General features: G+C 46.8%; 2 protein-coding genes across 6 annotated transcripts in view; one reads left to right on the top strand and one right to left on the bottom strand.

The window, feature by feature from the left end:
- Positions 1 to 6,688, top strand: part of PLCD3 (phospholipase C delta 3) — a 184,405-nt gene extending 177,717 nt beyond the window's left edge. For all 3 annotated transcript variants that reach the window (XM_073572868.1, XM_073572869.1, XM_073572867.1), the window contains 2 exons: positions 4,104 to 4,253; positions 5,895 to 6,688. In XM_073572868.1, the coding sequence (XP_073428969.1) occupies positions 4,104 to 4,253; positions 5,895 to 5,983 (239 nt within the window). In that variant the 3' untranslated portion in view covers positions 5,984 to 6,688. The remainder of the gene's footprint in view (positions 1 to 4,103; positions 4,254 to 5,894) is intronic.
- Positions 6,689 to 7,636: 948 nt separating this feature from the next.
- Positions 7,637 to 12,245, bottom strand: part of NMT1 (N-myristoyltransferase 1) — a 28,105-nt gene continuing 23,496 nt past the window's right edge. For all 3 annotated transcript variants that reach the window (XM_073572872.1, XM_073572871.1, XM_073572873.1), the window contains exons 7-12: positions 11,545 to 11,715; positions 9,009 to 9,117; positions 8,605 to 8,775; positions 8,357 to 8,524; positions 8,114 to 8,251; positions 7,637 to 8,006 (exon numbers count right to left, since the gene is read on the bottom strand). In XM_073572872.1, coding sequence (XP_073428973.1) covers positions 7,986 to 8,006; positions 8,114 to 8,251; positions 8,357 to 8,524; positions 8,605 to 8,775; positions 9,009 to 9,117; positions 11,545 to 11,715 — 778 coding nt within the window. In that variant the 3' untranslated portion in view covers positions 7,637 to 7,985. The remainder of the gene's footprint in view (positions 8,007 to 8,113; positions 8,252 to 8,356; positions 8,525 to 8,604; positions 8,776 to 9,008; positions 9,118 to 11,544; positions 11,716 to 12,245) is intronic.

Below are 12,245 nucleotides of genomic sequence, written 5' to 3'. Positions count from 1 at the left end.
GAGGAGAGGCGATGGATGCAAAGAAACCAGGTACTAAAGCGGGGTCTTTTGGAGGTCGGGACGCGAAGAAGCTATCCCGGGGCCGAGAAATGAACTCTATCTTGTATCCTGAGGATACAACTTCCCTGACCCAAGTGTCTTCCACCGAGGCAAGCCAGACGTCTCTGAAGAAAAGGAGTCGGCCGCCCAGTTGGGAAGGCGCCTCGGAACTTTGTTGATAGTCATGCCGATGTGGACCATCCAGTTCTGGACCTGGAGGATCTGCTCTGGGAGGAGTGAGATCGCCAGGAGGGAGTGGGCCTAAAGGAGACTTTCTTCCTATCATAGCAGGCTTGCGGCCTTTGTTGGTTGGAAAAGGGTTCTGCCGTCGAAGCGGCGGAAAGACCGAAAGGGCCGAAACTGACGCCTTGGAGGGGGTCTACAAGGCTTAGCCTGAGGGAGAAGAGAGCTTGTGCCTCCAGTGGCGTCTTTAATAATCTGGTACAGCTGGGATCCGAAGAGACGCGCTCCCTGAAAAGACAGATTGGTAAGGGACTTTTTTGATGACAAATCCGCCTGCCATGCCTTAAGCCAAATTGTGCGCCGTATTGCCACTACGTTGCTGGTGGCTTGAGCTGCGCAAGACGCGGCATCTAAGGAGGCAGAGACCAAATATTCCCCTGCATGGGAAATCTGGTTGGCTAGCTCGGCCAGTCGCTCCGGTTGGGCCCTATCAAGAATGCCTTGGCGGAGATCCTCTGCCCAAGTAGCTATGGCTTTTGCTACCCAAGTGGAAGCAAAGACCGGGCTTAGCACTGCCGCAGCCGCTTCGAATGCTGACTTTGCTAAGGATTCTATGATCCTGTCGTTAGAATCCTTGAGAGACGCCACACCATGAAATCGGAAGAACCGTGTTGTTAGATAGTCTGGACACAGGAGCGTCTACAGAGGGGGAAGCCGACCAGTTGTCGGTGAGCTCTTGAGAAAATGGATACAGCACGAAAAACGTTTCCCTCTTTGAAAACGCCTGGTTGGATTTTCTCTTTCCCTGGTAAGGAGCTTGTCAAACTCAGAGTGAGAAGCGAAGACTCTGGAAGGTGCTTCCGCCCGTCTGAACGAAACCTCCTGATCTGAGGATTTTGCAGGGGAGTCTGTGATCTTGAAAGTGTGGTTGATCGCTGCAATGAGGTTCTGTACTGTAACCTTCATATCCGCGATATGGTCCAAATCCATCTCTAAAACCCCTTCGGATGGCGCATCCGAGAACGCTTCGCCTGACTCAGGTGAAGAGGCACGGGAAGGAGACTGCTGGGAAGGACTATGTGGTGAGATGTGGCGCGGGGAGGATTCCGGCTGGAGATCTTGCCTAGGCCTTTTACGGCTCACGCTGGCTGGCTCAGATGGAGCCTCTTGTGACCTACTAGATCCTGCAGAAGTGTCCAGGGGCAACTTATCAAGAACGGCTACTAGGGACTGAGACACCCTGGTGAGACCCGCTACCGATTGTGAAAGAGAAGCCCACCCAGGAATGGGGGATTCACTCTCACATGGAGCAATAGGGGGCTCCTGGGCGGCAGGCTCAATGGGATTGCTGCAGTCGAGGCAGAGGGGAGTGGACTGACCTGAGGGAAGTTTGCGTTTGCAAGAAGAACATGCAAAGTACTTGACCAGGGTGCCAGTGGAGGAAGCAGGACGAGGAGCACGATCAGGCTTAGGGTTAGACATAATGAAGGAAAGTCACTGAAGCAGTGCCGGAAGGTTGGGGGACAGGAGGCAGAGGAGGGTGTCAGTCTGCAGTTGCAGAGCTACTCACGGTCCGGTTTCCTGTAGATGCTTCCAGCACGCGACGCTGAGCAGCTCATCTGAATCTGCAGGGCCACAGATAGAGGAGACGGAGTCCGGCTGACTGGCTGAGAAAATGGAGGCAGCCTGATAGGAGCAGGAAGTAAAAGCGCACGTTTTCCTGAGGAGACATGGAGTGGGCGGGACTAAGCGCAGTAAGGAGGACGAAGATGGCGCCGCCCGCTGCCAATAGGCAGACCAGGAGTGGGTGGGCTGAGGAGCGCAGGTACCGAGGGAGAGCGCGGTGGGCGGGCCTAAAAACAGGCGGGAGAGAAGCCCGCCTAAGGAAGAAGGCGGGGAGCGTGGCCGCGACGCCGAGCAAGACCCAAACCGAAGCCGGTGCCTGGAGTAAATGCGGCGGCCGCCGGGGAGCGCGGAGGTAACGCTGCGCTGTCGCGGCGACCGCTTCTGAAAGGATCCCTGCCTGCGGCCCGGCTGCCTAGATAAGTACAGCCGGGGAGGGGGGGGGGCAGGGTGAGGAAGAGGCTGTCACGGTGCTGATGGAGCAGTGATTCCTAGGAGACATGCCATTCCTGGGCCCCATACTTACCTACCTAATCCTGTAATCCGAGGTGGTAGACAGACCTGTAGATAAGGGTACCTTCATCATCCAGAGAAGGCTGTCCGCGTCTCTTCCCGACCGACAGGCTCTGGTGGGCGACGAGGCGAGGACCAGACTGGAGGGCCTGACACGCATCCGTGGTAGAGGCTTGTGGTCCTGCTGTGGAGAGCTATGAGGATACGGGGTGGCAGTACACACCGTACTCATAGTCTCTTTGTGGGACTACAGATGTGACCATTCACTCTGTATCCCTCCAGAAAAAAACCTGCAAAGAAACGACACACATTGAGGTAGATATGGGTCTAATGAAAGACCTGTGTCCACCTCCTACGGACACTAAGCTAAACTTAGGAAATTAAGTGCCGGTCGGTGGGGTGTAGTGTATACTGCGGAGGAGGAGCTAACCTTTTTTTGCGCATAGTGTCAGCCTCCTAGTGGCAGCAGCATACACCCATGGTTTCTGTGTCCCCCAATGAAGCGCTAGAGAAATTAAAACATTTTCAAAACATCTTATTTAATATCGAGTATGATCACCCTGCACAGAAGTCACCACACTTGCATGACTTAGCTGCCATCAATAAGGTTATTACTAGTTGTCTGCCGAACGTTCTGCCATGCTTAATGCACTTGGGCAAATCATCAAGATCCTCTGCTGGCAGCTCTGTGCAATTGCTGACCAATGATGTTCCAGATGTGTTGATTGAAGACTTGGTAGCACATTTAGGCCATGAGCAACATGCAGCCCAACATTGCACTGAATACAGGCTCCTGGGAAAATATGGATAAATGGTCGGAACACTGGTTCCATGACCAAATCAATGTAATGCAACGTTCTTAGAGTTCCTGGAATTAATTATACATTATGCCACTCCACACCATAATCCCAGGTGTAGGACCGGTGAGACGTTCATTCATGAAGCATCTTCATGAGGTTGTCAGCATGGTCTCCTCAGTCTCCAACTATGGCGCATAGCAATAAATTCTGTACTGCAAGTGAAATTAGACATCACATACTAAGTCTTAGGTGCCAGTGTCTATGCAAACCATCAGAAAGCATTTGCACAGCATTGGGCTACAAGCCAGATGTCCAGCTACAGATGCTCCATCGACCTCCTACCAGCGCTCTCAAAGACTATCATGGTGCAGAGCAAGATGGCAACAGAGGCTGGAATGGAGGTCTGTCCCCTTCAGGTATGAATCCCGCTTTTGTCTTGGATGCAACGATAACTGTAGATTGGTCTGGAGACCACATGGGCACCGCCATGAAGATCCATTCACGAGAGAACAGTAAAGTATCTCTGGAGCCATTTTTCAACCCAACAATGCCAGGCCACAATGATTGTACTATGAACAGCCTACGTGGCCTAAAGGTGTCACCATGGTCTGTAGCGTTTAGACCTGTCAACCATTGAAAATAGCAGAGGCATCACTGGCTGGCAATTGCAAAAGCAGCTGCCAGCAGCGGATCTTGACGATTTGCATGCTCAAGTGCATTCAGCGTGGCAGAGCATTCCTCAGATAATCTCATTGATAGCAGCCAAAGCGTGTATTTCTGCACATGACGCTCATGTTTGATACTGAAATTGAGAGGTTTTAAAAATTAATTCCATCTTTTCATAATTTGATTGTTTACTTCATAAAATTTGGTAATAGACAAGTTAAAAAAAACCTCTTAAAGTGAATAAATACAGACACAAAATAATGTTACCACTCTTAACAGGGTTTAACCCCATGTGGGGCGAGACACTACAGCTGGAGGTGCTGTGCCCAGATTTGGCTCTTGTCAGATTTGTGGTTGAAGATTATGACAAAACGTCTAGTAATGACTTTGTGGGACAATTCACGGTGCCATTCACCAGCTTGAAGCAAGGTAAGCAGCAGAGGAACTGATGTATGCGATATGGGGGAAATTCTCAAGTATTGGAGCAGCAATGGTAGACATTTGTCAGGACCACTATTTTTTTTTTTTAATAGGTTGGATGAATAATAGGAAGAATAGTGTAAAAGGGGAGTATCATATAAAGGCCTGGGAGAGTAAAAGTAAATGGGTTTCACTCCCCCCCCCCCCAATCTATTTATATGCACATATAGATCTTTCAAAAAAACAAGTTCAGCAATACCTCCTTTATATGGTCAATCCGTTCCCCCATTATGAGAAATCAGCGTTTAAATACGCAAATGATGCTGAAGAGCTATGATAGATCTGAAGCTTCTGTCACTTCAAGGGAATCTGTCACCTCATTTTCGCACTGTATGTAAATTAGTTGGGTCCGTTCCGATGGGCCGTGTTTTTGCTCCTTCCCTCCACCCCTCCTTGGCTGCTCTACGCAATATTTCAGGTAATTTCCGTAGTTCTCGTCCATATTTCGCACGTGCGCATTGGAATCTCCACTCGCGCAGTATGGTTTGCCCAACTGGGGGCAAAGCCAGAAAAAAGTAGTTTGCATGCACCGGAAGTACTATGTCCCGGAAGTATTTTGCTGCCATTTCTGTGTTCCGGGAGATAGTTCACCGGCGCATGCATGCTTTTCTGCTTTGCCCGCAGTTGAGCAAAGCATACTGCGCACGCGTGAGTGGAGATTACAATGCGCACGCGCAAAATATGAACGAGAACTATGGAAATTACCTGAAAAATTGTGTACAGCGGCCAAGGGGCAAAAACACCGCCCATCGGACCGGACAACTAATTTACATACAGCGCGAAAATGAGAAGACAGATTCCCTTTCAGCTCTATTCCCCTCCCAGAGCTGCCTCCTCCTGCTAGACTGACCGCCTCTATGCGGTGTTGACTTCAGGCAAAGGAGCCATCAGTCAAGCAGGAGGCAGTGCTGAGAATAGAGCTGGAGTGTCTTCTTTCAGATCTACCATAGCTCTTCAGCTTCATTTGCATATTGATTCAAACACCGATTTCTCAGTAACGGAGGAGCGGACTTGGCCATTTAAAAGGTACTGCTGGAGTTGTATTTGAAAGAACTACATACTCAAAATAGTTTGGGGCTCAAATTCTGCTGACAGATTCCTTTTAAATGAATATCAACTTTATAGCTGCCACTAGAGGGCACTTCAGCAAGAAAATAGCCAAACAAACCACACATTCACAATTTCATCACTAAACACAGTTTAAACATTCATCATTTTCATAAACCTGCAGAAAAACACAAAGACCTGCAGGTGGCACCTCAACCAGAAGACATTTTTTGGCCTCTACTTATCAAACCAATTTATTGAATTACCAAGCTACATATATAAATACCTGTCTGTGTTCATCAGCTCATGAAATACATTTACATTTGACCAGCTTGCTTTTTCTGAAATTGCCTGCACCCCCGATGACCAATGTGCGAAAATGTCGCACAAGCCAAGCTAGTTTATTATTAAAAAATCCCCTTATACTAACATGGTGTCACAGGGAGGATATTTTATAATGACAATCATAAGTAGAGAGTTATACGCAACAGTCCAGCATGCTGATAAGATTCATGATTTTTTTTTTTTTTTTTTAAATCACAGGTTACCGTCATGTTCACCTACTTTCCAAAGATGGAGCCTCCCTATCCCCAGCTACACTCTTTATCCATGTACACATAGAAGATCCGTGAGCAGCCAATGGACCATCTCCAATTAAACCTGGGGGGATTGGACCCTCCTAATATCTCAGCGGTTGCTGTTCTGTTTTCAGCTTCTTATAGAAATCGGGTGCCATATTTACTATCTGCAGCCCGTGTTTGGTGCAGTCCCTGTGCCTTTACCCTAGTGGGGTCCCAAGACATTCCTACACCAGCAATACCTCTATTAAGTAGAATGGATACAGGGTACAAGGTTCTGTAACCTGGGGACACAAGATGCAGCCTATGTACATGGGGAATACATAGTGTAAGTCGCATGACTTTATGGAAATCTCTCCATGATTTATACTGAAACATTTCAAGAACTGCGACATGCTGGAGTCCTGGTATGAGATCTGGCCATTATATTTGCACATATTGTGCATGTTCTCATATTTTAAAGAAATATTTCCGAAGTATACATTTTTTATCCACACGAGTCCGCACAGAGGAGGAGCGGTAACACATTCTCCTACTTCTCTGCTAAACATCTCCATTATTATGTTATTTTTGTGCCTTCCATTAGGCGGAAGGGGGCGCCAAGTAGCATTTAGAGCCAAAAATATCACAAATACTTTACGCCATTTGCTACTCTTCGGATAGAAACTGACCGGCCATGTACACCGCACACCCATGATGAGCAGTATGTTATCCATGATCAGAGCTACCTTCTAATAAATATAAATGTGTGGCCCATTACTTGTCACTGAGTAAATTTTGGGATTTTGTTTAGTCTGGAACATGCACCTGTTGTGAAACCACAACTCCCAGTATACCCTGGAAGACCGGTTAAACCTTGACATATTGGGCCATGAGGTTGTTGAGTTCAGGCGAACCGCGAGAGTGCATCAACATGTGAATGCAGCCTACGAGTGTGTGCACACGCAGAAAAGAAAAAAAAAACCGCTGAAAATACTGATGTGTTGGCAGGAAAACAGAAGCATAAAAGACATGCAATTTTGACACTTTTTTTGCACTTGTTTTTCCCATTTATTAGTTTGGGGGGAAATCTGCAGCAAAAAACCACTGAAAGACTTGTCATGCTGCAGACTAAATCTGCAAGGAAAAAAAATAAGTGTGCATGAGACCTTCTCTTTGCTGGTACGAGGAAAGTCTTCAGGTTGTGACATATCGGAGCAGAAAAAAGAAAAAAATACACGACAAAACATCAACTTGTGCACAGACCCCTGATGAGGTCTGAATGCGGATCGGCGCGAGTCTCTTTACCCAAAATCCAAAGCCTCAGACAAATACAGGTGTGAATCCGGCCTTACACCACATTTCCATACCAGTCTCTGTTTAAGTCAAAATCGGACCATTCCCCCCACACGTGTTCATATTCTGCAAATCTTACCTTTTAGCCGACATTGAGCATATGTAGGGTCAGCCTATCAGAATCCCCATAACAGACATTAATTGAATAGGATGAGATAAGCAGCTGCCAAATACCTATACTGGCGCTTGTCCTATGCCACCACAGATTTTACGGTCTTCTCTGCAGGGTCCATAGACAATAGCTTGGCCGGAGACCTTTTCAGAATCAACAAGACCTGTTTTCTCTGGCCAATGAGCAGATGTGTGATTATTTTTAACCTTAAGAATTCCATAAAAGCATAATAAAAAAAATAGAACATCAAGTTACAGATATATATATAATATATACTTTAATATTCAGCCACAACTCCGATTCAATCCGAATGGCAGCAGGAGGGGAAGAGTGGTCGCAATTTTATATTCACAGCCGTGGGAAGGGAGAAGAGAAAACCCTGAAATATCCTTAAGTCAAAGCCAGGCTAGAGGAAGCTGCCTGCATAGCACTTCCATCAACCCGAAGCCTCCCTCCCACATTACATCAGCAGGATGTGCTCAGGAGCGGCGCCACAAATCCTGCGCTCCTTCTTGGGGCTGCTCTCTTGGGTGTCCAACCTCTGGCATGATGAGCAGCTGGCAGCCCAGTATACACCCTGTTCCCTTCAGATTTAAGGGATGAGAGCAATTACTGTAAAACCAGACCGACCTAAGATTAGAAGAGAGAAAAAGCGTTAAATCATAACTTCCTTGCTGAAAAGGCATCACAAGGTCAAGCATCCCATAGTGCGCTCACTGTGGTTAATATAACCGTACCTTCTCAGGGCCCATGCTGGGACACTTCCAATTATACAGGTAATACTGAAGGTTCCCATCTCCAATCCCAAATTTCAGTTTCTCAAGGAAAGTTTTGTTCTCCATAAGATCCAGGGCGTTGAAAACATCAAATCCTTTCTGCAAATAAGTAGAGATGAGAACTGCATAACGTTCTGCTTAGAGAGGTCACTACAGACTTCCCTCCATCTAAGCCCACATCATTTTCACACCGCAATAACTCACAGACTTCGCCAATATGAGCGCATCATTCATGAGGTCGACTAGAGGCGCCTTGGTGTGGACGTTGTAGAAGGAGTAAGCAGCTTTCAGGCTCTTATGTGAAGGATGATTCATGATGGTTGAGGGCAATGTGTAGAAGCTCAGGAAGTCAGTGATGTCTCCTTCTGGTGTCTACAATTAGAAATCACATTGGTCATTACATGGTGACCATCCCACCCAGTCAGGAGATGGGTGCAGCATGTCCACTTTACCTCCACAATGAAGGTGTCTATGATGTTCTCCTGTGGAAGCAGCCAGTGCCGGACCTCCTCTTCATCCATAACTGGAGCCAGATTAAACTGGTTTAGGTATCTGGTTAGAAGCTTGTGAACGGCTGGGATATGATGGATTTCCATAGGCTTCAGACCGGCAGTTTTAGGAGCCTTTAAACAAACATTTAAAACAGAAAATCCACTATGGGCAAACCAAATGTCCTACGGCCTCCCAAAGGCTTCACAAAATCTCACAAAACACAGGAATATTTGGGGTGTAGCTTATTTTCTCTGGTGAGCAGCTCGTATTAATTGTGGAGAATTACATATTGGATATAAAAAGATTTGTAGGATGTGATAGTGCATAGTGATTACACTGATATCTTCAGACAAACACTGCTTACCTCAGGCAGCCGATATAACTTCATAGTCCTCTGCATGGTCATGTTACGGCTCAGGTGAGAGAATTTGACCTCTATCAGCTTCCGAGGATTTAGTGATCTATGCCAGTACCTGAAGATCAGAGACCCATTAGCTCCTGGAAAATCGTCATTTAATATAAAAAAAAAAAAAAAAAAGCACCAGATGTAATTAAAGACTAAAGAAGAAGTCAAAGCTCTCCACTGTCTGGCTATTTTGACAGCTGTGCGAGACCATTTTATGGTGGGAGGCAGGCACACTGCAGTATGTAAACACACCTGTATATTATAGAGTGAAATGAGGTGGTGGTTAGAACTGGCAGTATAGACAAGTCTAACAGGCTTCTCTATACTTGACTAGCTCTGTACAGTAAGTAGCAAGATATTCCAGTTAACCCTTTACAAGCTGCCGTGTACTCCTTACAGCAAACCAACCCTTTAGAGAAAGCCATGTCCTCTTCCTACAGTTGATCTGCAGAATGCATGGGGAAATCCTATTACAAGTTCAATACATGACGTTGTAAACATCCATTCATGCAAATTCATGGGAGAAACATGGCTAATTGATTCTCCCATTGTATGCAATAGACGAGCTACTTGACAAAAACAGCTAAATTAATGAGTTCACTCTACACTCTGCAGATCTAATCACAAAGCTTTATCAGTCAGATGCCGTACAGACTACCCCCCCGCCGGTATCGCTGTAGGAAACCGCTGGACATTTCTTTTGTCGCTGGTCTCCCGCTGGCCAGCACGCATCGCTACGTGTGACAGGCGGGAGACCAGCGATCTTCTGGTAACTAACGTACACATCGGGTATTCAAGGGACGTGCGTCCCTTGGATACCCGATGTGTACGTTAGTTACCTGCTCCCTGCATCAGCGCGCTGGTAATTAACGAACACAGCGACGCCGCGCGCTCGGCGTCGCTGTGCTGATCGCTGGTGAATCTGTCTGTTTGACACGTTGATATCGTTGTCGGGATCGCTGGTGAGTCGCTATGTGAGACTCCAGCTTTACACAGCCTTCCCTTCATAGTTGGCATCTCTCTTGAGAATCAAATATTTCCAGATATTGAGCTCACTTTTGTACATTGAAACTAAAGACTGCAACCCTGTAATAGTGAGGGAAATCATTTCATGAGGACATCAGAAAACTCAGAAATTTACCATAATTTTTTGCATTTTCTCAGAACTGCTAGGTCTCCTTTCCTCCACCACCTTTTCTTTTACACCTGGACCACCATGAGCAATTGCCTGACCTGCATACCAGGGAAGATTTTAATGTCTAGTTCTCTCCAATTCATCCTCATCACCCAAAAGCGATGCTCATCTCCATTAAATATGTTAAGGCTAGTTCAGATGCTGACGGTAGTGCCTAAAACAGGCACACAAAACGTAATTATATGCAACCTTAGGCCCAGCACAACACAGAAAAGCAGAATACAGCTTAAGTTTTGGCATGATGGGACGTTAATGCTGGTGAACTATCTGAAAGATAGGTCTGACTCCTAGAACCTTCATCAATCTGATATTGATGACCTGAGTGATTACCCAATTAAAGGGACCGTGGTACGTCAAACATGGTGTGGTGTTGTGTGCCCTGAATAGTACCGTATTTTTCGGACTATAAGACGCACCCCAAGTTTTGAGAAGGAAAATTGGGAAAAAAAAAAAAAAAACGCATCAAATGTGGGTCCGTCTTACAGTCCTGAATTCATCCTACCTGGGGAGGGGGGGTGGTTATCGGCTTAGCTGGTGGCAGCAGGAGTCGTGTGATTCTTCTGGTGGTCTGACGCTGCAGGGTGATGATCTCGCTCCCATCCCAGCCTGGTGCGGCAGTTTCAGTGGTGCTCGGTGTTGCAGGGGCCTCCGGCGACATTATGTGAAAACCCGAAGCCCCTACAGTTCTATTGCTTTGCCTTGATGCTATGGCCTCTGGAAAAATGGCCGCCAGAGGGAGCGCATGTGCAGATTGAGATCTCAATTTGCACATGCGCTGCCTCCAGTGGCCATTTTCACGGAGGCCACAGCATCGAGGCAGTAGAACTCTGGGGGCCTCAGGCTTTCACAATGTCGCCGGAGCCCCCCGCAGCAACGAGCACCACCGAAACTGCCGCACCATGTCGCCGGAGCCCCCTCGCAGCACCGCTGAAACTGACGCAACAGGCTTGAAATGGGAGTGAGATCGCCCTGCAGCGTCGGGTCACTGGAAGAATCGTCTGACTCCTGCTGCCACCATGCTAACTGCAAGTACATTTTGACTATAAGACGCACCCCCGTTTTTACCCCACATTTTGGAGGAAAAAAACTGCATATATTCTGAAAAATACGATACTTTACTAAGGGGTGCTGTACTACTTCTAGACAATACACATAGCTGTACCAGTTCTGGGCACCACAATCCCTCAGCTGATTGGTAAGGGTGTTGGACTCCTATCGATCTGATATTGATGATCTATTTTATGTATAGGTCTGTAATGTTAATTATAGTGGCCAAGTAGAAAGCCTTACTAGACATACCTGCATGTGCCTACTGGCTTGGGTAGAACTACCCCTGCTGTGTACACTGCTTGGAAGATGCCCTCCATGTGGACTCGACGGGTGATCTCACGGATCAGAACTGGAGCCACTCTTTTCGAACGCAACTTTTTGTGAACACAAAGGAAATTGATCTCGACCATTTTCTTGGTTCTGGTTTGAAACGGAAGGAAAAGGTTTAATAAAATCTAATGATATTCACTTGGAAGATAAATATATGCTGGATAAACAATATATAAAATGTAATGTTAATAACATGTGAGTTTGGAAATCGGGAAAAAAACGTGGTCTAGTGAGCGCTGCCAGGGAGCGAGGATCCAAAAGGCAAGTAAAAACTTTAACACACTGAGCAGTTCAGATATACCTGATGAAGTTGCCTGATCGGCTCTGAACCGCGCAGTGTGTTAAAGTTTCTACTTACCTTTTGGATCCTCGTCTCCCTGGCAGCGCTCAGCAGACCCTGTTTTTTTCTGATTATAATCTCATTCCTTAGTCCCTTTGCCGGCCAGATGCAGCCTACAGTGGAGACTTTTCACGTGATGATCAGCGTTGGCCTGGCTTGCACAACACTAACAGGTGCGTGTGACAGCTCACATGTCACACCACAATCCATGGTCCACCTGCACTAGGAGCACTTTTCTTTTTAAAATCACAAACAACATTTGACACCCTTAAAAAGTTTG

Source organism: Dendrobates tinctorius, unplaced genomic scaffold (genome assembly GCF_039654945.1).
Source record: "Dendrobates tinctorius isolate UK_male_01 unplaced genomic scaffold, ASM3965494v1 ptg000032l, whole genome shotgun sequence".
NCBI classification, from domain to species: Eukaryota; Metazoa; Chordata; class Amphibia; order Anura; family Dendrobatidae; genus Dendrobates; species Dendrobates tinctorius.
The sequence above is the reverse complement of the archived record's forward strand: the minus strand, read 5'-3'. Positions and strand labels throughout refer to the sequence as shown.